Source organism: Phaseolus vulgaris, chromosome 1 (assembly GCF_051622355.1).
Source record: "Phaseolus vulgaris cultivar YP4 chromosome 1, ASM5162235v1, whole genome shotgun sequence".
Taxonomy (NCBI): Eukaryota; Viridiplantae; Streptophyta; class Magnoliopsida; order Fabales; family Fabaceae; genus Phaseolus; species Phaseolus vulgaris.
Genome location: NC_143498.1, coordinates 36066316 through 36089972, shown reverse-complemented (window position 1 = coordinate 36089972; position 23657 = coordinate 36066316). Strand labels below are relative to the sequence as shown.

The following is a 23657-nucleotide window of genomic DNA, read 5'->3' as shown; positions in this document are numbered from 1 at the left end:
GTGTCTAATGTCTCCTATTTAACCTAACTGGACTTTGACTAAGTGACTTCTCGCCTAAGTGTGATTGGACTCACCTGGACGAGTTGGACGAGAAAAAGTCAGACCTCTCTGGAGTGAGCTCGCATGGGTGTGATTGGACTCGCTTGGGCGAGTTGGACGAGAAAAATTCCAACCTCTCTGGAGTGATCTCGCCTGGGCGAAATTGGACTCGCTTGGGTGAGTACCTCTGAAGTGCTTCTAGCTTAAACTAGTTTTTGGGCAAGTTTTTAACATTCCAACCTTTCCTTTTCATTTTGTCTATTCTCCTTTAACCCTTCCCCTACAATCCTGAAAAATTACCACAAATTTTAGAATAAATTATTTTTACTCATGTTATAATTTCAAAATATGTAAAAAAAAAAAGTATTAATTAAAAATTAAATTATAATTATTTTATCAATAAATATTCGTAAGTATCTGTATTTGAATATAAAATATTACTTAAATATGACACTTACCAGTGAGCCAATAATATTAAAAGTATTAATAATTTTCTTGATATCCAAAAGATAAGAAGAAATGGAGAATCTTTTTTTGACGAACGAAATTAAACCTTTAATTTCTCGACTTTGGCTGATGTACGAGAAGCGTAGTATGTACAATATTTTTCCCCAAATACTTAAGACCCACCGTGTGATAGGTGTTATCATAGAAGCAATAAGTCACACTCTAATAAGTTGGTCTTGTTTTTCATGGTTGAGAAAATCAAATGTTTATGTTGTTATTGAATGCATCATCCACGATTTTCAGTTTCAAAGTTTTTCATGGTTGAGAAAATCAAATGTTTATATTGTTATTGAATGCGTCATCAATGATTTTCAATTTCAAAAATATGTCAGAGTCATCCAAAAAAAACATGTGAATTGAAGTCAAGTATGATAGTCAAAATTGACTATTGTCATTTGAGATAGTTATCATCATGAAGTTCAAGGGTGATAAAAGTGTTGAAAGTATGAGAAACAAAGAAAAAATTTATAAAAAAACCTTCTATGTTTAGAGCACAAAAAGATGGAGAGTCGTGATTAAAGAAGGAGGGGGGAAAAAAGATAGAAAGAGAAGAAGCATGTAACATAAAATTCAAAGTGTATTACTCATACAGAAGAAAGTCTATGATATATCCAATGTCTTTAAAATCGTGATCTAGGTAATAGTTTAGGTAATATGCATGTTGGGCATATATAATGGCACATGCGTAATGTATTATGATTTCAAAAAGTTACTATCAGTGAGCAATGCTTTATCAAATATTAAATTGAAAGTTATTAGAAAGGCTTTCAAAGGAACACAAGATATCTTTTGGGATAATCATGGTAATTTATCGACTATCATTGGAGAGGAATCTTCTCTTTCTATGGAAATTTTAGCTATTATCTTCGCTCTTAAACATGTGGAAAGAATTCTTTAGAAAAAAAAAATCTTCATTGAATGTCATTCGAAGTTGACTCTATAAATTGTTAGTAACGATAGTATTATTTTGTGATGATTTCGTGTTAGACAGACGAAGTGCACGAATTTTGCTCAATAGATCTGTTTATATATTTAATTTCTCGACTTTGGCTGATGTACGAGAAGCGTAGTATGTACAATATTTTTCCCCAAAGACTTAAGACCCACCATGTGATAGGTGTTATCATAGAAGCAATAAGTTACACTCTAATAAGTTGGTCTTGTTTTTCATGGTTGAGAAAATCAAATGTTTATGTTGTTATTGAATGCATCATCCATGATTTTCAATTTCAAAGTTTTTCATGGTTGAGAAAATCAAATGTTTATATTGTTATTGAATGCGTCATCAATGATTTTCAATTTCAAAAATATGTCAGAGTCATCCAAAAAAAACATGTGAATTGAAGTCATGTATGATAGTCAACATTGACTATTGTCATTTGAGATAGTTATCATCATGAAGTTCAAGGTGATAAAAGTGTTGAAAGTATGAGAAGCAAAGAAAAAATTTATAAAAAAACCTTCTATGTTTAGAGCACAAAAAGATGGAGAGTCATGATTAAAGAAAGAGGGAGGAAAAAAAGATAGAAAGAGAAGAAGCATGTAACATAAAATTCAAAGTGTATTATTCATACAGAAGAAAGTCTATGATATATCCAATGTCTTTAAAATCGTGATCTAGGTAATAGTTTAGGTAATATGCATGTTGGGCAGATATAGTGGCATATGCGTAATGTATTATGATTTCAAAGAGTTACTATCAGTGAGCAATGCTTTATCAAATATTAAATTGAAAGTTACTAGAAAGACTTTCAAAGGAACACAAGATATCTTTTGGGATAATTATGGTAATTTATCGACTATCGTTGGAGAGGAATCTTCTCTTGCTATGAAAATTTTAGCTATTATCTTCGCTCTTAAACATGTGGAAAGAATTCCTTAGAAAAAATAATCTTCATTGAATGTCATTCGAAGTTGACTCTATAAATTGTTAGTAACGATAGATAGTATTATTTTGTGATGATTTCTTGTTAAACAGAGAAAGTGCACGAATTTTGCTCAATAGATGTGTTTATATATTTAACTAATTATACTTTTTATAAAGACCAAACTTTTGCATGATGGTCATATATTCTTAATTTTATATTCTTAATTTTATAGGTTATGATTTTTCTAAAGATAATATGGTTTATATGTTTTTCATTTTTCTTAGTCTTTTCTGCCATGAACTTTGATCTTCTGTAATTTTTCCCTTTCTCATTTAGAGTCTGCAAAAAACTGACCATGAAATTAGCAAATAACGTATTTTCTTTTGGTATGGTCACAAATATCATCTGAATTATTATCATTATTATAATTATAAAACAAAGTATAGAGATATCTAGCATCTATATAAAGCTTTCTATAAAAAAAAATTAAAAGTAGTATACTTGTGTCAAATCTATCGAGTGTATTTCTAAGCTTTATAAGAGAATGTATTTCTAACATTTCCCGTAATAGCTAAACCTTAGACATAACAATACATGCTTCGAGATTTATTTGCATTATTTATTAAGAAACATAACGGGCACAGATGAAAACATAACACATATTATCCTTATTACTATCTTCATCGTAGCAAATTATGGGATATGATTTGAAGGGCTAGCATGGTTAACATCATCCACAACTTTTATTTGACAAGAACAGGCTTTTCCGTGGTACTGGAAAACTTCTGTTTCCCAGAAACAGCTTCCGCTACTGACAACACTGAAACAGCTTCTGCTACTGACAATGCTGCCACTAGGCTGGCATCTACTCCTGAATCTTCCTTAGGGACTGATCTTCCACTCCAACGTACAAGATCTTTGATGGTGGTTTGGAGCTCAATATCCTTAATCAATGATTCCAAACTCACATGCACACCTGAACAATCCAAAGCACACACTTAGATCACAATAATCACAGATTATCTAGCAGAGTTAACTGTGATGACAAAGCTTAGGACTTACGGTATCTCCAATAGTGCTTTGGATTTGTAGGGTCATTGATTGTCTCCTCTGTTGCAGGGCGTGTTGTATATTCTTCTTTTAATGCTAACAAGTCCTGTTCACATGCTCCACCAGATTAAGGGCATGAATTTCATGTGCAGATAAACAACAAAAATGAAAATGGTCCAGATAGCCATAAATCAAAGTTTTCTTTCACCCTTTTATATCAACATGACTACTGAGAATACCTGAAGAGGGAAGATTGCCCACATTGATGGAGCTTCAAAATGTTGCCTTAGAACAAAATGTGCAACTTCTGGAACACATTGATCCGGAGGCAACTCATCTGACTCCACAACATTTTTGAAAAACCGGAGTCTTCTATCTTCATCTTCTTCCCACCAAGCACGCAAGGTAGAACAATCATGACATGATGGGGCGCATACCTGCACATTGCCGCAAGTCACCCAATCAAAGCTAGTGGTAGGACCTTTTCTTTATTTATTTTGAATTCAGGGATTAACTTCACACCGCTATACACTTTTTGAGACCAAATTAACCACTTTGTGTTGCTTATCTAATCACATGCCTTCTGAACAACATAAACTTTCACTTCATTTCAGCATAAACCATAAGACATTTTGAGTTACTGTTTTAGGTATTTAGGGAGAGAAAAATATGATAGAATAGAATGAATATTCTGATGATGAGTTAATCGTGATACAATATGATGCAAAACATAAAGAACTAGCCCTATTTATAGAAACTAATCCTAAAAGATAATCAAAAGATATTATTATTTATTGTAAGATACAATCCGGATATTAGATATTCTTCATATATATTCTGATAATTTTCTAAACACTTTGGACAAAGTAAGATTTGTTTATAGAGGATTCATCATCCTGCCAACCTAAGGATGGTTTTGTATTATTATTTTCTCAAAGTGCAACCGTGAAATCTCAATAAAAATAGAAAGTAAATATGTTTCCATTAGTTCAATCAAGAGAGCAGAAATGAAATAAGGACAAAGACAAGCAATAGCACATAGAAGCCTTACCGTCATGTAGCTGTACTGAGAAGGAATACCAAATTCCAGATCAGGTTCATTGGGCATACGCTGAATGCGCAACCCAACTAGTCCCAGTTCTTGCATAACCTGCATTTCAAATTTATAGTAAAATCCTTTTAATGTACCTAAAATAAAAATCTAAATTTTTCAAGATCTTTGGGACAAGTCATAATGTGTGGTCTGAAAGTGAAATAAAGATTGATTTTCTTGATTAAGAGAGCTTGAGGAAAACATAATGGGCATACAGGGTGGACACAAGATGGAATGAGGCCCAAATCTTCCCCACAGGCCAGCATGTCTGATGAATTTAGAAGTACAGGCAGGGTTTTCAATGCATTTTGACTCCAAAGATTCTCTTGACGACAGAAGTAGTAGTCATTGTATAATCTCTTGAGAACATTCTTGCTGTATAACATGACAAGCAATAAGAGATCTAGTGAGTAGATATTTCCAAGAAGAATGTGGAAAAAATAAATTGTACTAGATGAAGAACAGTTTTCTGCATAGAACTTTGCTTAAAAGTGGCATGATTGTAGGAACCATCCTCAGTAGACAGCACGCACAAGTCGCGGATTATCAAGGTACCTATGATCATCCAAATCCTGGAAACTTGAGGTATCTTCAAGATTGAAACGAGGATAAAATTTTCTTGGATACTCTGGATCTCGGATTAAGACTATATTCTGCAAGCCAATAGCATAGAACATAATGTAGGACTTCCAATACCAAAATAACACAGATAACAAGACAGAATAAAATTCAAAATATATTAAAAGAGAATCCAAATTTAAGATTGAAGTATGTAAAAATTTAGTTACCATCAATGTAAAATATTTCATGCTACTAATTAATTAATAAGAAAGTGGCACATCATTGCAGTAACTAAGGTTTTGGCTTTCAGTTCAGTGCAATAGTAGATTAAACCAACAGAACCATATTGTTTACTGAATAGATTAAAACTCTTAACAAGTCTGTAAATCAAAATCAAAATAAAACTTAATTAGATTTAACTTTCCGAGTAAATATAAACAGGGACAGAAGTGGAATATGAACAAGGAAGCAAATTTGATAAAGCTACCTGTGAAAGATCGAAAAGATTGCGCCGGAGTTTGTCTTCACTCTCCAACAATAGAGAACTTCCTGCACAAGTTTTCAGTTTCGAAGCAATTTTTTTCTCTGTGTTGCTATCCTCCTTGAACTAAAACCATTTATTGAAAATAAAATAAATTAACACTCGGATAGAATATATGTTGATTAAAAGATAGTGGACAGCAAATTTAACCATTGAATGGCATATCTAGATTTAACCAACAAATCTGGACATTTTATGTTATCACATCATACATGACAAAATCTATAAACCCCTCAGATTGGTGCCACTGAATCCTAAATGTTAGTTGACTACACTTCTTTACCAACATATAGCAAGAGGTTTACCTATAGGTACAGAAATAACTTCAATCTTGAATGGTCAACACACTTTTGCCTAACAAATAAGCAACCATGCAACCTATATTGTTTTATCATGAAAAAAGGTTTCCATTTACGAATACTTCAATAAAGAATATCAAACATGTCTGTGTTTTGTGAAGAAGAGATACTATCTACTGGATTTCTGAAAACAAAAATTTTAAGCAAATCGTGGATTTCATTTCAAAACTATTTAAACTCCAATGCAATAAGGATAGATAATAGCACTCACATCTTCCACGAAGGTAATAAATGTGCTGATCTTAAGGCTAACATAGGAGTTGATAATAAATTGGACTTCTTTTAATTTGATTCTTTATCTATTATGTAAACACCAATTTTTTAGGAATCGTAACCTTCCAAAATTTAGGTTTTGTTAGCTTCCTGGGATGGTTTTCCTTTTCTTGGCATAGGTTTGGTTTGGCTCCCATATGCTGGTTTGTATTTTTTTCATTTCTTTTCTTTTATGGATGTTCATTTGATGGCAAATGATTGTTGAAGTTTTAGAATGCCAACCTAGTTGTGATGCTAAAGCTTAATATGTCTAACATGATTTATTTAAAAAAAAAAAACTTCCACTCTCACTTCTTTCTACCTCAAGCAGCTAAGCATCAATAACACACTTGTATAATTGAAAGAACAGCAAAAAAGGCAGAGGAACATAATAACAACAGTATTAAAAAAAAAGCAGATTACTCAACTTCATACAAATCTGGGAGTAGAAAAATCAATCATGTGTAACTCATGCTTTTTGGTTGGAATTAGGTTCCACCTTAATTTAGACTGAACCAAGCAAAGTCCATTCATGTAAAATTTATGATGAAATCTAAAGGCATGTGCTATGTGGAAGTATATAATCAAACAGAAATTAATAAATAATATACATAAACTATACAAAAAAGGATTATCACCTCATAGAAGTTCTTGTCAAGTTCATTTAGAAAAGTTGTTGCAACAAATGTCCAAGCTGCTCCAAATTTTTCCTGAACAACAATGAATATGAAATAGTATAGCTTATCTTGAGAAAAACATTTACAATTCTACAAAACATTACAGAAATTCAGCCTGGAGGTAAATTTATTACATACAATGAAAATGCAACTGTAATAGCCTAAATAGGTAGACTACTAACCTCTAACAATTCCCGCTTAATATATGGGCGACTCAGGCGATTAAAGTCCCATATCCCTTCTCTTTCAAGTTCTTCCTACAACACATAAGGCATGAACTATAAATTTACTAAAAGCAGAGCAAGAAAAAGAAGTTTCTTATGCAAGTTAGAGCAGTTCAGCACACATTCACGGCATCAAATGCCCTTTAAATTTAAGAGAACAAGAGGATACCTGACTTAGAGGTATAGATGGTCGGAATTTTCCAACTAGACCTGTTGCAGCATGATCTGGAAGTTCCCATATACGGAAGAATCCCAATATGTGATCAATCCTGTAAGCCGTAAAATATTTTGCCATCTGGCATTGATTTAAGAGAAAAAGAATATCTTCAGCTTATATATTTAAGTTTGGATAGATATTATCTTCTTAAGGATAAGAATAAGATCAGGAACTCAAAACCAAAACCTGTGTCAATCGAGCTCGCCACCAACCATAGTTGTCTTTTGACATTTCTTCCCAGTTATAAGTAGGGAAACCCCAATTCTGGCCATTTTTGTCAAAATAATCTGGAGGTGCCCCAGTAGAAGTGTTCATTCGGAACAAATTTGGATAAACCCAGGTGTCCACACTGTTTCTGTCAACTCCAATAGGAAGGTCTCCCTTTAATATCACTCCCTTCTTTCTTGCATACTCTGCAGCTTCTGATAACTGTAGTCAGAATAAGAAGTAAATGGTAAGATTTTATTTGTTTTAGTGATTTGATTGTCATGAAGAACTTACAGGGGATAGGATTTAATTTAATTTACTTGTAAATGTAAATGATATTGAACATAGTAGTGGAAGCAAATTATCTCATAGTGCAGGCTGTCCTTGGAAACAAGCTTCTCTAGCTGTAAACAAAAGGAAATATAAAACCTCAAATATAACCGTGTAAAAAGAAAAGAGAATAAAAATTACACCAAGGCATATACCTTATCATCTGAATAATGAGCAAAACGACCCCATTGACTACGATCTGATGTTTCAAAGAAGTCCCGCAGGAAAGAGAAAGCAGCATAGGGTTTCAACCAACCCTAATAACATCAAGATTAAAGCTGAGTCAGATGGAAGGTTGGCCTCCATCACTAGAAGCAGAGGCAGATCCAAAAAAACTACTCACTAAAGATTCAGAGATTAATGGTTTTTCTATAGATCTGATATGATTCATAATATTATGATGTTGTTTAATTCAAGAAATTAACCCTGCCTTGTGAGGAAAAGATAAAAGGGCTATTTTTTTGTAGTTTCTCAAGAAATAGTTGATCATGGAAATTTTATTACAGAGGAGAGAAAAAAAAATGTACAAAAAACAAAAAGATAAGACATATAAAGCATCTTTTGCCACCATATTAAACAGGAACCCAATGCAGTAGTAAGACCTCATTCTCCAAAAAGAACTCCTGGAAGGAACTTGAATTGAGTATCAAATCTTTCTCTTCAGCGAAAACTTTCTTAGCAATTGAGAGTTTAGTGGCCATTGTAGCTTCATAATCAACATCCTGTAGGGACACAATATTAACCATAAGGAAGTTGTCATTTACCAATATGCTTTTGGTATAAAAAAAATGACAAAATTAACAACATATTTGCAGTAAATAAACCAGAAGTACAGCTCCAATTTACTCCCTAAAAATCCAAGTGTCAGTCACTTTTGTCCCCAACTTCAAAAAATTCTCACTTGAATATTGACTTAACAAAATGCCACATTCACTGAAGCACTTTTGGTTGCAAAACTTATCTCAATTCCGGGAGTACTACAACTACTAAGTTTATTTACACAGGTAAAAGTAAAGATTGCTCTCATAATTGTTTGTAAAAGGATGTGTTTTTAGTTTCTCTTATTTCAACCCTTGAATTGAATCTAAGAGGTACTCTATTCAACTAACGGCAGGAATTGAATTTTCAAAGAAAAAAACTGTTGCTTTTAAACACCAAATTATAATATTAATTACATCTAAAGGTTTTGTAGTGTCATTGCACTTAAAAAAAACAAGAGTGAGGTGACATTGAAGACTGAAATTATTATACCACGCATCATTAAACCCTTAGAAACGAACATCCTTTTTATTATACAAATAATCAGGATATAGTGGTGTTTGCTCAGAACTGATATTTATTTAAAACATAAGGAGTGACTAAAAAGACAAATTATTTAGACTTTGTATCAGCCTTTCAACAATGCATTTCACAAATTAGAGAATACTCTTTTATAGAGACTTGATAGCATTACCTTCCCATCTAATTGCTGTTTTGCCTTGTCAATGTCTTTCTGTTTAAAGGAGCCGCAAAGCATTTCAAATATCAGCATTTTGAAACTGTTACTGTTGCTACTTAATAGATAATAAAATTCCTAAACATAACCTTGATCTCCTCTGGTATGTTCTTGGAAAGAGCCTGTACTCTCAGGTACAATGGATGCAATGCAAAGACCGATAGTGAACTGAAAAGCAAACAAATACAAGATCACTCAGGTCTCAATAATTAGTCTATGAAATGTCTCAAACAATATTTAGTCAAAAAAAAACACTCATGAATATGAAATTGGACTGAATGCCTCATATCATCGAGAAAATCCCATTTAATAAGAATTTTTAGCGTTACACAAGGAAACTTAGCCAATAGCTATGCAAGGAAACTTCGTTTAATTCATGACTAATTTACAGCTATTCAAAGTTGTCAATTATTGAGATAAAACAGCAAGTAAATCAGCAAATAATACTGCATAGAAATACTGCACAGGGGAACAATAAGGAAGAAGTAAATCGAGGATTTAGCTAATCGTGTTGAAATCCCCCTCAAATTGATGTTGGTGGATCTTTTCAAGCATAAATTTGCCAGCCAGAAATTAATAGTGAGATTGAGACATGGTCTTAGTAAAGAAATAAACAATATGGGGATACATGACGAAGACAAATGAGGTAGGCATAACAGATATAGTGACAATCAACCTTAATGTCCTAGCTACATTCATGAAACATGGGATTGGCAACAAGCTGAATAGCACTAGCATTGCTAGTGTTAACAAAGTCCATCTTTTAAGATAGTATCAAACCTCATTCTAGCAAGGTTTGGTAGGCCTATTGTGTCATCCGCTATCAGACTACCATTAGACTATCCACAAATATCTACTCCTATGCTCGAGATGTCTAGTCTTTGGCACGAGGAGGTGTATTAGAGGTCTCACATCAACTAGAAATATAACTAAATTATATAGTATATAAGTGGATGCAAACTTTATTTTACAAGTCGATTTTCTAAAATTGAATTGAGTTTAAAGTCCACTTTCTTAAAGTCGACATGAAGAAGCACTTCAAATTCAATTCCATAGGAGTTTGGATAGAATTGGCATCTAGCAATTTAGCCAAAGTGAAGTTCTGGTCCTGGAGGTATAATATCAATCACTTCATGCTCATCCAATGTATCTACTATAGTGATTTCCTACCCCCATTTTTCTTTTCGTATTATTTTTTTGACTATACCTGCTGCTGTAGCATTATAAACATTATTATTACTCTTGCTCCCATCAAGATAAATCTGACCCCTTCCCCTGTTCCCGCCTACGTATATAGGATATTTTAAGAAATGAATATCTCTTTTACTAGCGGGATCCGGGGAAAGAATAGGAAAGGTTATTTCCTTATATTTCTGACCAGGAACAGGGCCTACCACAAGAATATTTTTTTTTGTAGGGCGATAGTTTTGAAAAGACAGATTGCCTATCTTCTCTTTAACTCTCTACTATATTTGGAGTAAGAAAATACCAGCAAAAGTATTTTGAACTTCCCAACCCAAGAAATATTTCTTTGGACCTAAGTCCTTCTTATAAAAAGAAAAAGTGAGATGTTGTAACTGCTAAATAAATATATGATTTGAACCAGTAATAGCATGTTATTGACATAAACTAAAAGCAAAACAACTCCATTACAGGTCTTCTGCTCAAATAAAGAGGAATCGTGCTAACTTTAAGTAAAGGAAAAGTCAAGGAGAGTGGAGTGAAACTTATCAAAACCATACCAAGCTTACTTCAATAAAAAAGACCTTCCTACAAACACATCATAAGAATGTGTAACAAACAAACCTTACAGCAGAGTCATCTAAATTTCTTCTTTTAGATCATGCAAAAAAACATTATTAACATCCATATGTAAGAGCAGTCATCCTTGTGATGCATTTATAGCTAAGATGGCACGAACACTAGTCATCTTAGCCATAAGAGCAAACCTCTCCTCATAATTCACTCCATATTCCTATCAATTACCATATGAACCACTAAACGAGTCTTATATCGGTCTAATGATCCATCAGATTTGAGTTTGATGGTGTAGACCCATTTACATCCAATAGGTTTAACACTAGATGGGAAAGGAACAATATCTCAAGTATGATTTTCTTATAAGACTTCCAACTCTTCTCCCATAGCTTTCACCCAACCAGCTTGGGTTGCTGCCTAAGTATAAGAGGTAGGCATCGTAGTTTGAGCCAAAGTAGCAACAAGAGATGTGTGATCTTGTAGAGGAAAGAAACCATATCGATTTAGTGCGTGAGAAGCTCGAGAGGACCGCCAAAGAACAGAAACTTCAAGAAAAATAGTTGGTTCAAGATAAGGAGAAGGTTCTAATGTAATTGGAGATCGTCATCACTGTAAACAAAGTTCGGCTTGGGATTTTCAATGTAATGGATGAGGCAAATCATCAAATTGAGCAAGCACAACCTGATCAAAAATGAGGAGAAATAAGATTTTAAAAGAAATATTAATCCTCAAAGAATATCACATTTTGAGAAATACGGGTGCAATTATGGATCATAACATACTTAGCATTTGAGTGATGGACTATAGCCCAAAAAAACACATTGAACTAATTGTGTAGCAAGCTTAAGACGTTCAAGAGATGGTAGATGAATAAAACACATATTACCAAATGGAAGTAAATTTTAATAACTCAAATGTGAACCAAATAGCCAATAATATGGGGACACATTCCAAAACTTCAGTGAAAAAGAATTAATAAGAATATCATTTTTAAGACTTTCTATCCAAATATTAAAAAGCATTGAGGACTTAAGAAGCGAACTGTGTAACATTCAAAAGATAACAGTTCTTTTGTTCATTCATTTCATCATGTTGGGGCATATAAAGACAACATTTGTTTAGTCCAGCTTGTGTAGTCTTGAATTTTGGTCCTATTTTCATCAAGAATTGATCATGTTTGCTCTCTTCATGAACAGCTTTAGTTGTTTGTAGTGCCATCTTAGATACTTTTGCATTAACAATATTAGAATATTCACTTCACATATTCAGGAAACCTGAATAGTACTGCTCAAAAGACAAATTTCCTTGCTGAAATTTCCAGTCTCCATTTCCAATTAGAAATGGCATGCATTGTTGCCCTAATCATAAGTCTAGAGACACTGAACAGAGAAATTTTATTAATTGTTCAACAATCATTGAAATGAATGTTACAAGTATTTATAGCATGGTATTAAGTATCGAGCGATTCACAATATGGTTTGACCATCCCCCGATACAAACCGATTGAATAATCGTTTTTGCTCTCGTAGATATAGTATCATGCGAATAGTGAGAAGAATCGCTGAATCGCAGAACCGTTTCGTTTCGTATCGTGTATCAATAGGGATTTAAAAATCCTAATTTCAAAATTTTACCCATGCGAACCTCTTCTCCTTTGCTACACGAACCTCTTCTCCTCTCCTCCAACAGCGACAACCATCAGACTCGTGACAACAGGAGGCACGGCACCAAACAGCGACAGCGGAAGGCACTTGACTACAGATATTACTTGAAAGTATTGTCAAAGTCTTCCTACTTATGCAACAACCACATTGTACTCTTTTTTTGAGATTGTGTTACAACTCTCAACATGAAATATGAGGTTGTTTTGTTATTAATTGTTTCTTTGCATGTTTACATATCTTATATATTTAATTATATGTTACATTTTTTTACTGTTTATGAATCTTACTATTCAGATATGAAACAATTCACAATTCATAATATCAGCTCTCCGAGACACTACTTGTATCTCGATTCAACTACCATGATTTATAGTGTTTGCACCGTTCAGCAATGTTTGTTACCACTTTGCACTGTTAGCTAATATGAATATTCAATGAACAACTATACACTAACAATTCTCAGCTAGACATCTGTACAATAACATTCAATAAAGCAGTTGGACAGCTATACACTAACATACAAGCAAACAGATGGTCAGTTGTACACTTAGAAAAAAGGCAAATAGCTGGATAGTTGTACACTAACAATTCTCACTAACATCCCCCCGTCAAACTCAAGGAGAAGATTTTGCAGAACAAAAATTCTTCCAATTCTTCTTCACATTGAGTTTTCTTTGAAGAAACGTAAATCAATCTGAAGATAGCAGCTTTGTTATAGCATTTGCCCACTGATCAAGAGCAGGAATATGATAGATACAAAGCTGCTTGGCCAGAACCTTCTCTCACGCAAAAAAAAACATCAATCTCCATGTGTTTAGAACGATTATGAAAAATTGGATTATGAGCTATGGGTACAGCACTTTGATTGTCACAGAAAAGTACTGGAGTAGCACAGGGAATTTGCAATTTTGTGAGCAGAGTAGAAATCCATGAAAGTTCAGTAGAGGTTTATGCCATACTTCTATATTTTGCCTCAGTACTAAGTACTAACTTGGTGTTTGCAAGACCACCAAGATATTAAATTAGGACCAAAAAAAATGTTTGCTCCTGATGTGAAACTTCTATCATCAACATCTGATGATGCGCAATCGGCATCATAAAAAACTTTCAACAATAACGGATGATCAAGAGATGCAGGTTAAAAATGTAATCCATGAGACAAAGTTCCATTAAGATATCGCAATATACGTTGCACCGCCACTCAGTCAGAATCAAGAGGCATAGTAATGAATTGAAAAACTTTGTTCACAGAAAAGCTTATTTCTAGTCTAGTTTGGCATACTGTAAAGACCTCACCACTGAGCGATACAAAGTTGGATCAGAAAACAAATCAGCACCAAGCTTGGAAAGTTTGCAACTAGAAACCATAGGAGAAGAAATTGAATGAGCTTCAGCCATGTGTTTTATGATCCTAAAATTGTAATGGAAGAGAAGCTTTGTGCAGCAAGGTAAGATCCAAATCAACAATATGTCTGTGTTTCCTCTTAACAACACCATTTTGATGATGTCTACGATCTATACCGCAACAAGTTAAGAGACTCACAAAAGGTCTATATTCTCCACTCAATCAGACTGGATGTTTTTAATTCTGAAACCTAAGTTGTAACTCAAACAGCTGTTAAAAATTCTAGAAAACAAACCTGTCACCCTTAGATTTTATTGGAAATATCCAAGTATATCTAGAACAAGCATCAACAAAGGAAACATAACATTTGTACCCTGCATAAGAGGTAAAATGTGCAGTGTAGGTCCCCAAAGATTACTAAACACAAGTTCTAAGGGAGAATAAACAGATTTTGAGGCATGAGATGGAAACTTATGTGATTTACCAACACAACAGGATGAGCAAAAATAAGAATTAGCTTTTTGGACAATGAAATTTTGCAATGTTTCAGTACAATTTGCATAATATGACTATTTGAATGACCAAGTCTATTGTGCTACATATGAATATTGTTATTTACAAAACACAGATTATTTAGATTATACTTATGAGTGAATCACTTAGAAGATGACAGCAATTGAGGGTGAAACTGGAGATTATTGAATGAATAAAGTCCATCAACACCAACAACGCCTTGAAGAAGAACTTTATTCGTCCCCTGAGATTTAACAAGACACTTGTCTTCTTAGGATGAAACTCAGAAAATAGAATTCTCTTTGGCTAATTGACTAACAATTAACAGATTTTTGGCCATAGAAGAAACATGTAACAAATTGTTTAGTTTTAGAATGACATCTAAATCGTAAGGTGAGATAAACGAAGAGACACCAACACTACTAATACTCAAACCTGCACCGTTGCCTAAGAAAATCTGGTCAGGACCATCAAAATGTTGAAGCTGCTTTATGTTTTCAGATTCACCAGTAACATGGAAACTTGCTCCAGAATCTGGTATCCAGTATTTCCTTGAGAGCTGAACTTTATCAGCATTGCGCTAGCTTGAGTGTTATGTCCAGACTTATTATTAGGATTTATCCATGTATTTGATGTCTTAAATGAGCTAGTCGGATAAGGAATATATTGTTGTGGTTGGATCAACAAAACACAGTGATTCATGAGGTTGATACGAAACATCAAACTTGAAATGACAAACATTGGCTGTATGAACAAACTCAAGACAGATCTAACACTGAAAATGGGCAAACTTGCCACCACCACGACCTCTGCTAGAAACAGTAACACCAGCACGAGAAGTTCAATTACAAGAGCCTCCACAACCATGCCGATAAGGGGGTGAGTGTAATTTAGTGATGGTGATACTTAAGTCTGTGTCTCCTGAACATAACGAGTGAGACATGCCTCGTGACCATAAAGGAGAGCTTCAATTTTAGCAATTAAAGGCATATTGTTGCATAATTAGGAGATAATTATTCCATAGTTAGTGCAGATTCCATTTTTTAATTATTAAGACAGATTTTATATCTTTTGGAAATTTAATTTGATTTGTATAGCTTTAATTACCTATTACTTCTTTTCTTAGTTAGGTTGTAAATAGTCTATAAATTTATACTATAATCACATTTGTATATACATTCAGAAATTACAGACTTTTGCTTTCAACTTGGCATCAAAGCTCCTGTTTCTAGGAGACTCTGCTTCTGCATTTTTCCGTACCGTCTTCATTGCTGACCTTTTTATTGTTGACCACTGAACAAAAATTTCGGGCAACCTTCATTGCTACAACCTTTTTTCCGTTGACCGCAACCTTGCACCGTTGACCACGCGACCGTCGTCGATCATCTCTACATGCTTTGTTCGATCATGCTGAACTAGATAGTGTGCAATACTTATGAATGACTTATTATCACATGTTAGTTCCATAAGAGCTTCATATTTTACTTTTGAGGTCATCGAGTATGATCTTTATTCATAATAGTTCACAAACCCTTGAGCCATAGCTCTAAATTCTACCTTTGCACTTGATCTTCTAACTGCATTTTGTTTCTTGGTCTTCCATGTCACCAAATTTCCACCCAAGAACATGCAATAGCATGTGGTGGATCTCCTATCAACAATTGATCATGCATAGTAAGCACCAATATATACTTTCATGGTTGGTGATCAACGGCGGCGATCGATGGTCAACGGCGGCGATCGACGGTCAACGGCGGCGATCGACGGTCAACAGCAGCAGTCGATAAACGATGCAAGGTTGCGATCAATGGAAAAAAAGGTTGCAGCAATGAAGGCTGCCCGGAAAAAATGCAAAAGCCGAGTCTCCCAATCGAGAGCTCTAATACAAAGTTGAAAGCAAAAGTTGAAATGTAATTTCTGAAATGTATATACAAATACAATCTAAAATTATAGACTATTTACAACCTAATTAAGGAAATAAATAATATGTAGTTAAAATAAGAAATAATAGGTAATTAAGCTATACAAATCAAATCAAATCTCCAAAAGATATCAAATTTGTCCTAATAAATAGAAAACAAAATTTTCACTAATTATGGAATAACCATCTCCTAATTATGCAACATTCCCCCTCAAGCTGGTGAATGTATATCTATCTTTCTCAACTTGCATATAAGATCTTTGAACTATTTTGTGGGAAGTCCCTTAGTAGACATATCTGCCAATTGGAGTCTTGAAGGGATGTAGTCGATGGCTATAAGACCATTATCCAACTTCTCCTTAATGAAATGTTGATCTATCTCTACGTGCTTTGTTCGATCATGTTGAACTAGATTGTGTGCAATATTGATGGCAGACTTATTATCACATGTCAGTCCAATAGGAGCTTTATATTTTACTTTGAGGTCATCGAGTATGACCTTCATCCATAATAGTTCACAAACCCCTTGAGCCATGACTCTAAATCTTTCTCTGCACTTGATCTTGTAACTACATTTTGTTTCTTACTCCTCCATGTCACCAGATTTCCACAAGTCTTTGATAATTGTGTCTTCTCCACCTTTGGGTTTTCCTCATCATTCTCAATCCTATGATTTTGCTTTACTCATTGGTCTTAGAGCCCAACTTTCCAATCTCTGAGTAGATCAAGGATGTATTTCCTTTGAGAAATAAAGATGCCTTATCTTGACCAATTGAAGGTGTATGTTTCTTACATTCAATGACTGAGACAACAGGTGAAAAATCAGACGAAAGTCCTTCAAGAATAGCATCAATATGCCCCTCATGACGCAAAAGTACTCCTACACCAACAAGTTCATCAACATAGCTTTTAATTTTGAGGAGATAGTCTTCCATTGATATAGAATCTAGTTTAATAGCAAGCATTGCAATACGCAACTATCGTGCTTGAGACTTAGTTTGAAGTCAAAAGTATTCATGAATTTTCTCCCAAACTTCATAAAAAGAATTATTTGCACCAAGTACATGAGAGAGAAGTGATTTTGAAAGAGTGGACTGAAGCCAAACTAGTAACGTTTGATCCTGAACCTCCCAAGCTTCATATTCAAGATTGATATTGTTAAGTGTTCGATCATTTTCAGTGAGAAAACAAGGAGGAACAACTAGATTTACAACAAATCGTTGTAACTTGTGACTTAATTACCAATTCAACATATTGTTTCCAGTGGAGATAGTTTGTATCCTCAAGTTTCTCAGCAATTGAGATAGGAAAGGATTACGTAGCAGAAGCGAAAGCCATAGTAACATATACGTTAACAAAACATCTAAACAAAATAAAACCACAGTACAACTTGCAACAAACGACAAAATTAAAACAAACCAATTCCAGTTCATGGAACAAACTGCAAACACAATTAATGTTTCTCAATCACAAATCACACATCGAATTGACGAAACTAAACCAAACGCAATCTCAGAGCAGCGAGAACAAATAACAACAGTGTGGGTTTATGACTCACCTTTCCGTTTTCTTGTCATAATTGGGAGGTTAATTGCCACAATCAATTGCAATCAATGGGAGATTAATTGCCACAATCAATTGCAATCAATGGAAGATTAATTGCCGCAATCAATTGCAATCAATGGGAGGTTAATTACCATTAATTGTATTTATTATTGTTGTCTCCTAGAACCACTATATATAGTGACTTCCTTCAAGCAATGTAACACACAACAAACAGCAACACACTTGCTTCCTCTCTCTTTTTTCTTATACTCTCTATTTCTGCTCTTGGGTGTAAGTGTTTAACCCATATAGAGAGGATTTGTTTTAGGGCTATTTATCATTAGCCTGAGAGGAATTCATTGTACTCCCAGTACCATTATAGTGGAAGTTTTGGCTCTCTCGCCGGTGGTTTTTTACCTCTATTTAAAGGGGTTTTCCACCTAAAAAATTCTGGTATCATTCTCACTTTACTTGTTACTTTAATTTCTCATAATCTTTGGTTAAAATTATCACGCTTCCGCACTCGATATCCCTACAAACAGCAAGAACAATTACAGCACCACGAGAATGAAGAATGGTAGAAGAAGAAGAAGAAGCAAAATGGACAATCACTTCGAGTGACGAAGAAACTGGATCGTCAAAAAGAAGCTCTAGATACCATCTTAGAGAAACAGAACGAGAGAAATTTTATTAATTGTTCAACAATCATTGAAATGAATGTTACAAGTATTTATAGTGTTTGCATTGTTCAGCAGCTGTGTGCTACCACTTGCACTGTTAGCTAATGTGAATATTATAATGGACAGATGTACACTAACAATTCTCAGCTAGACACATGTACAGTAACATTTAATAAAACAGTTGGACAATTGTACACCAACATACAACCAAACATATGGTCAGGTCTACACTAACAAAAAAGGCAAACAGTTGGACAACTATACACTAACAATTCTTACTAATAGTCAGTTTCAAATATTCCCGTATTTCTTTCACAGAACAGAATGATCTCAGATTGAGCACCATATGTGGTTTAATTGAACATAATATCCAAGATATGATCCATGCATCTTAAGCCTCCCATCTTTTGGGAGCTAGACCGGACCCACCACACCCCCCTAATTCCTTCCCTTTCACAAACAGTTTGAATTGAAATTCCTAACTAAAATATTTCTTCCTAATACAATAAGAGGTTTCTCCAACAAGATTAACCAAGAGGAAGAAATTCACACCAAACAAGATTTCAAGAATCTTAACCCTAGACAAGAACCCAAGAAAAATTTGGGTTAAAAAGTGCATAAGCGAAAGCTCTAAGAGTAACAAGAGATTTAAGTTTTAGAGCTGAAGCTCTAGTACCAAATCAAATTGGACTAAATGCCTCTCATCATCAAGAAAATCCCATTTAATAGGAATCTTTAACATTATACAAGGAAATTTTACCTATAGCAACGCAAGGAAACTTTGCCTCATACATAACTAAGTTACAAGTATTCGAATTTGTCAATAAATGAAATAAAACAAGTAAATCGCAAATAATATTGTAGACAAATTATAGGTAAATCAATAAGGTAGAAATAAATCAGGGATTTAGCTAATCCTATTTGCAATAAGTGTGCTTAATGTCGAGAAACAAAATGGTGATTGTATCTTATAATCTAACAAGAGTTTGAAAGATTTTTAAATCAAAATGGCAATTCAAACTTAGAAAATCAAATATAAGCCAACCCAAAGTTGTAAGGAGATCAAAGAAGAGTGTTTAGCAACTTTAAACAAATTTTAAGAAAATTAATTCCTACTTCTTATGTTATATTTTTGCCTGAGTTTCTAATGCACTAGTACCCCTCAACGGTAGAACGAAGAAACAGCATGAGCTGCCTTCAAATGTGGTGAATGGTCTGAAAGAAAATAGTGGACTGTAGTCACTGTACATAGATGAGAGGAGGACAACTGGTGTGAAAAGTGGAGAGGAGAATGATTCTGATGTTACTGCCATAAGGTGGGATAAATAGGAAAGGGAGAATGAGAGAAGGGAGGCCAGTTATTGAGAAAAATAAGGAGTATTTGGCAGTACTCTTGGTATTTGGGAGCAGGAGTATTTTTTTTTTCCTTTTTGGTGTTTTATTGTTATTTCACCCTATTTAAATAGGGCTAACTCTTAATTGCGAAGCTGTCTCCATTTTTCTTTTGTGGAAGGCCAAGTTCTAATGTTTTATCAGTTTTTTATATCTCCATTTAATGTAGAGTAAAAGTCATGTCTGCAAAATGCCAGTTACAATGATATTTAAAAAGTACCTACATTATTATCTGATCTCTACAATGATTTTGAAGCTTCCATACCTGTATGGATAAGAATCCCACCACATCCCATGCACAGATGTATCATTGATAGGTAAAAGTTGAACTAAATGGAAACCAGATGCTACAGCCCAGTCAACTAGCAACTTCAGGTCAAGAAACTCTCCAACACCCAGATCAGATTCCGACCTGACAGAAAACATAGGGATAGCTACGCCAGCACCACGCCAAGGTGTTTCCTGTCAAAGAAAACCAACAATTTAAAGCTATAAAATTCAAAAACAAAAAAGCACAATCTCCATACCAATATGTAATTTCAGCAACTTACCCGCAGCATGCCATCTGAGAGAAAAATATATTTCACATCATTCGTTGAGGAGTTGGTAGAAACTTCTCGGTTTGAACCAGTCTCTATAGAAAATTTCCCATTCCTATCATATTTTCCATATCTATATGTGGATTTACCGTTAAGGAAAATATAAAGCTCGATGAAAATCGTGGCTGTAACATATGAAACTAGTAACATCATAATTTCTTCATATAGTTTATGATGAAGAGTTCAAAAATGGATATCTTAATGGAAAATCACTCCTTTGCATCACACATTCAGCTTTCCAGACAGATTCACCAAAATAGCTGAGTTTTAGTCCCTTTTCAGCTTTCCACTGACCCAACTTTGTGTTGCTACCAATGACATATATCTGCAAAAGTTAAAGAGAGGTCGCTAATTTAAGGTAAGTGGAAACCTTTTAACCACAAATCCTAGATGTATCATTATACACATATACATGTTTTTAATGAATTCACAGTGCATGCAGATAAACAACATTAGTCATTAGGGAAAAAAAGGTCTCACTGATGAGTCTTTCTCAACATTAGGGCAGGAAATTTTGAATTGGACCAGGACAGCTTCTCCTAGTCATCAGAAATAAAAATAAGAGTAAACAGCAAAATAATAAACCAACACTCTACACACATTCACCACCTAAAAGTCCCAATAAGAGATTAAAAATTTAATTTGAAAAGATTTACTTTCTGGTTCAAAATTAATGTGGTTGACTCCTGCAGTTGTGTCGCTCAAATCCCAGCTTTCCCGAAAAATAACATCTTTGAAAGCACTTCTGAAAGGAAGGGCATCTGAGGCAGCCTGGACTTGACAATAAAATACGTAGAGATCTCGTGAATACAGTTTTAAAAACTAAAACTTTTATTCTAACTAAAATTTATTGAATTATACTATAAATGACAACTATTAACTTGTAGAAGTAATTTCTACACAAACTTTGAGAGATTGCCAAGTGAAATATTTTTGGCAAAACTATGAGCTAAAAGATCAAGGAATAATAGCTTATCAATGAATTATCTTATTATATTGGCAACTGTTGCATAATCAGGAGAATTATGTTATGTTATAATTAAGTGCAAGTCCACTTAGTAATAGCAACCGATAAAATATCAGACTAATGAACCCAAGTGAAAAAAAAAAACGAGCAAAGCATCTTTGGAATCTGCACAATGTGCTCAATATTTTTTTTGTTAAAAATATATCTTTCATTCTTACAGCTACCAGGTAAAGAGCACACTGAAAAGGTGTATTACAGTGTCTAACAAAATTAATCAAAATTTATATCAGGAATGGCAGTAAAACTAGGATATCTCTCTCTACAGAAGCAACAAAAAGCAACCTTAGAAAGAATTACTTGAAATGGTGGCACAGAAAAGTGGAATGAGAGAAAGGCAGCACCTGCCAAAGATCACGGAACACGATCTCCTGTCCACTCTGAACCCCTTCAGGGATTATCAGTTCGCGCTTCTTCCCCGTCTCCCATCTTAGTACATTTTTCTTATCATCTACAACATAATAGCTGTACTGGCATTGGAACCCTCTTGGCACTGTGGTGCTTCCACCCCAGATGAGCTCACTCCCTTGATGAATTACACTGAGCAACACACCCCTCTTCACATTCCAGGCACCAAGCACGGGTACAGAGCCACACACCAGCAAGCTTTGACCCCATTGTGTAAAATACGGAATCCGAAAGCTTACTTTCACCGAATTCACGGACTTATTCCCAGAAAACAATCCTGGATTCACCATAGCTTCCAAAACGAATAATGACAGAGCATAAACAACTCAATTTCTGACCAAAAATTGATTTTTTTTAATAAAAAAAAGTGATGAAAGATCAGAGTCAAACTGCAAGGACACTAAGCTCACATTCTATGGGACTCAGACCAGCAAGAAAAAGGAAATGAAATGAAATGATCAGGCAATACTCAAGTTACACGTCTTTCAGTATTATTATGAAATGCTTAAATTTGTTCATAACATGTTATTGCCTTGGATTCCAAATCAAAACACCACATGCCCATTGAACATGATTAAATCTAACAGAATCCCAGAAAGAGAAGGATTCACCATGAAAAATGATTTGAATAAAAATCTAACCTTTAAGTGAAAACAAAGATGGGTGGAGAGAGAAAGCGTAATAGAACTCCCCTTTTCTTCAAGCAGAAGATATGCTATTGCGGGTCTTCACAAGGGAATATAAATACTTCAAATGAAGTGTTTGAGAAGCGTTTGTCTGGTTCGAAGAGAAACAAAATAAGGAGATATTTGATAGAAAAGTAGAATGTGCAAATTGAGAAGAAAGAGAAGAAAGACGGTTCTAGCTCTGAGGATTGATACGTAGTGGTGTGTGTGTGACAGAGAGAGAGAGAGAGAGAGAGAAATATTGTGTGATATTTATTTCTTGATATGAGTGCGGGCAAGAATGGGTTGCTATTTGCTGTCACAGTTTCATCACTGATATGTGATGTGTAATTCAGCAGCTGAATCTCCCTAATCCTCGTTCTATAATGAACTTCAGGAATTAACGGTGAAAACGAAAACTACTATTTATGTAATTTACAACGATTCTTTATTAAAAAATAATAATGATGAAAATAAATAATTGGATTCTAAAATCATTTGTTGTTGACTGAATGAGTAAATCTGATCTGCAATTGATTCCATGAAAGAACTAAAATATTATTTAGTCCTACATTTTTTATAAAAATGTAAAATTGTTGCACTAAGTTTATAACTTAATGTTGATAAAGAAAAAGTATGTGATAGTCAAGTGCCACCATATACATAGGAAATATTAGCATACATTGACAATATAATTAGAGTTAAATTACCTGCAGTTAATAC

The 23657-nt window shown here is 34.2% G+C and overlaps 1 protein-coding gene across 1 annotated transcript; it reads right to left on the bottom strand.

The window, feature by feature from the left end:
- Positions 1-2867: 2867 nt before the first annotated feature.
- On the bottom strand, positions 2868-23231 carry DPE2 (disproportionating enzyme 2). The gene is made up of 23 exons (XM_068616352.2): positions 22911-23231; positions 22206-22561; positions 21494-21608; positions 21318-21376; positions 21035-21162; positions 20790-20916; positions 20504-20700; positions 9510-9588; positions 9379-9417; positions 8528-8647; positions 8081-8182; positions 7916-7999; positions 7575-7817; positions 7341-7466; positions 7130-7204; positions 6909-6980; positions 5606-5725; positions 5113-5210; positions 4773-4932; positions 4516-4614; positions 3704-3901; positions 3477-3570; positions 2868-3390 (listed from the first exon to the last, which is right to left on the bottom strand). The coding sequence occupies exons 2-23, from the start codon at positions 22557-22559 to the stop codon at positions 3158-3160; spliced, it is 2922 nt and encodes a 973-aa protein (XP_068472453.1). The 5' UTR covers positions 22560-22561; positions 22911-23231; the 3' UTR covers positions 2868-3157.
- Between the last annotated feature and the right edge of the window lie 426 nt (positions 23232-23657).

Coding starts and splice junctions, on each gene's coding strand:
- DPE2 (XM_068616352.2), bottom strand. CDS start 22,559: ATGGTGAATCCAGGATTGTTTTCTGGGAATAAGTCCGTGAATTCGGTG. Junction 4,933..5,112: donor CAGGATTTGGATGATCATAG/GTACCTTGATAA, acceptor CATGTTATACAG/CAAGAATGTTCTCAAGAGAT. Junction 3,571..3,703: donor GGGCAATCTTCCCTCTTCAG/GTATTCTCAGTA, acceptor GCATGTGAACAG/GACTTGTTAGCATTAAAAGA.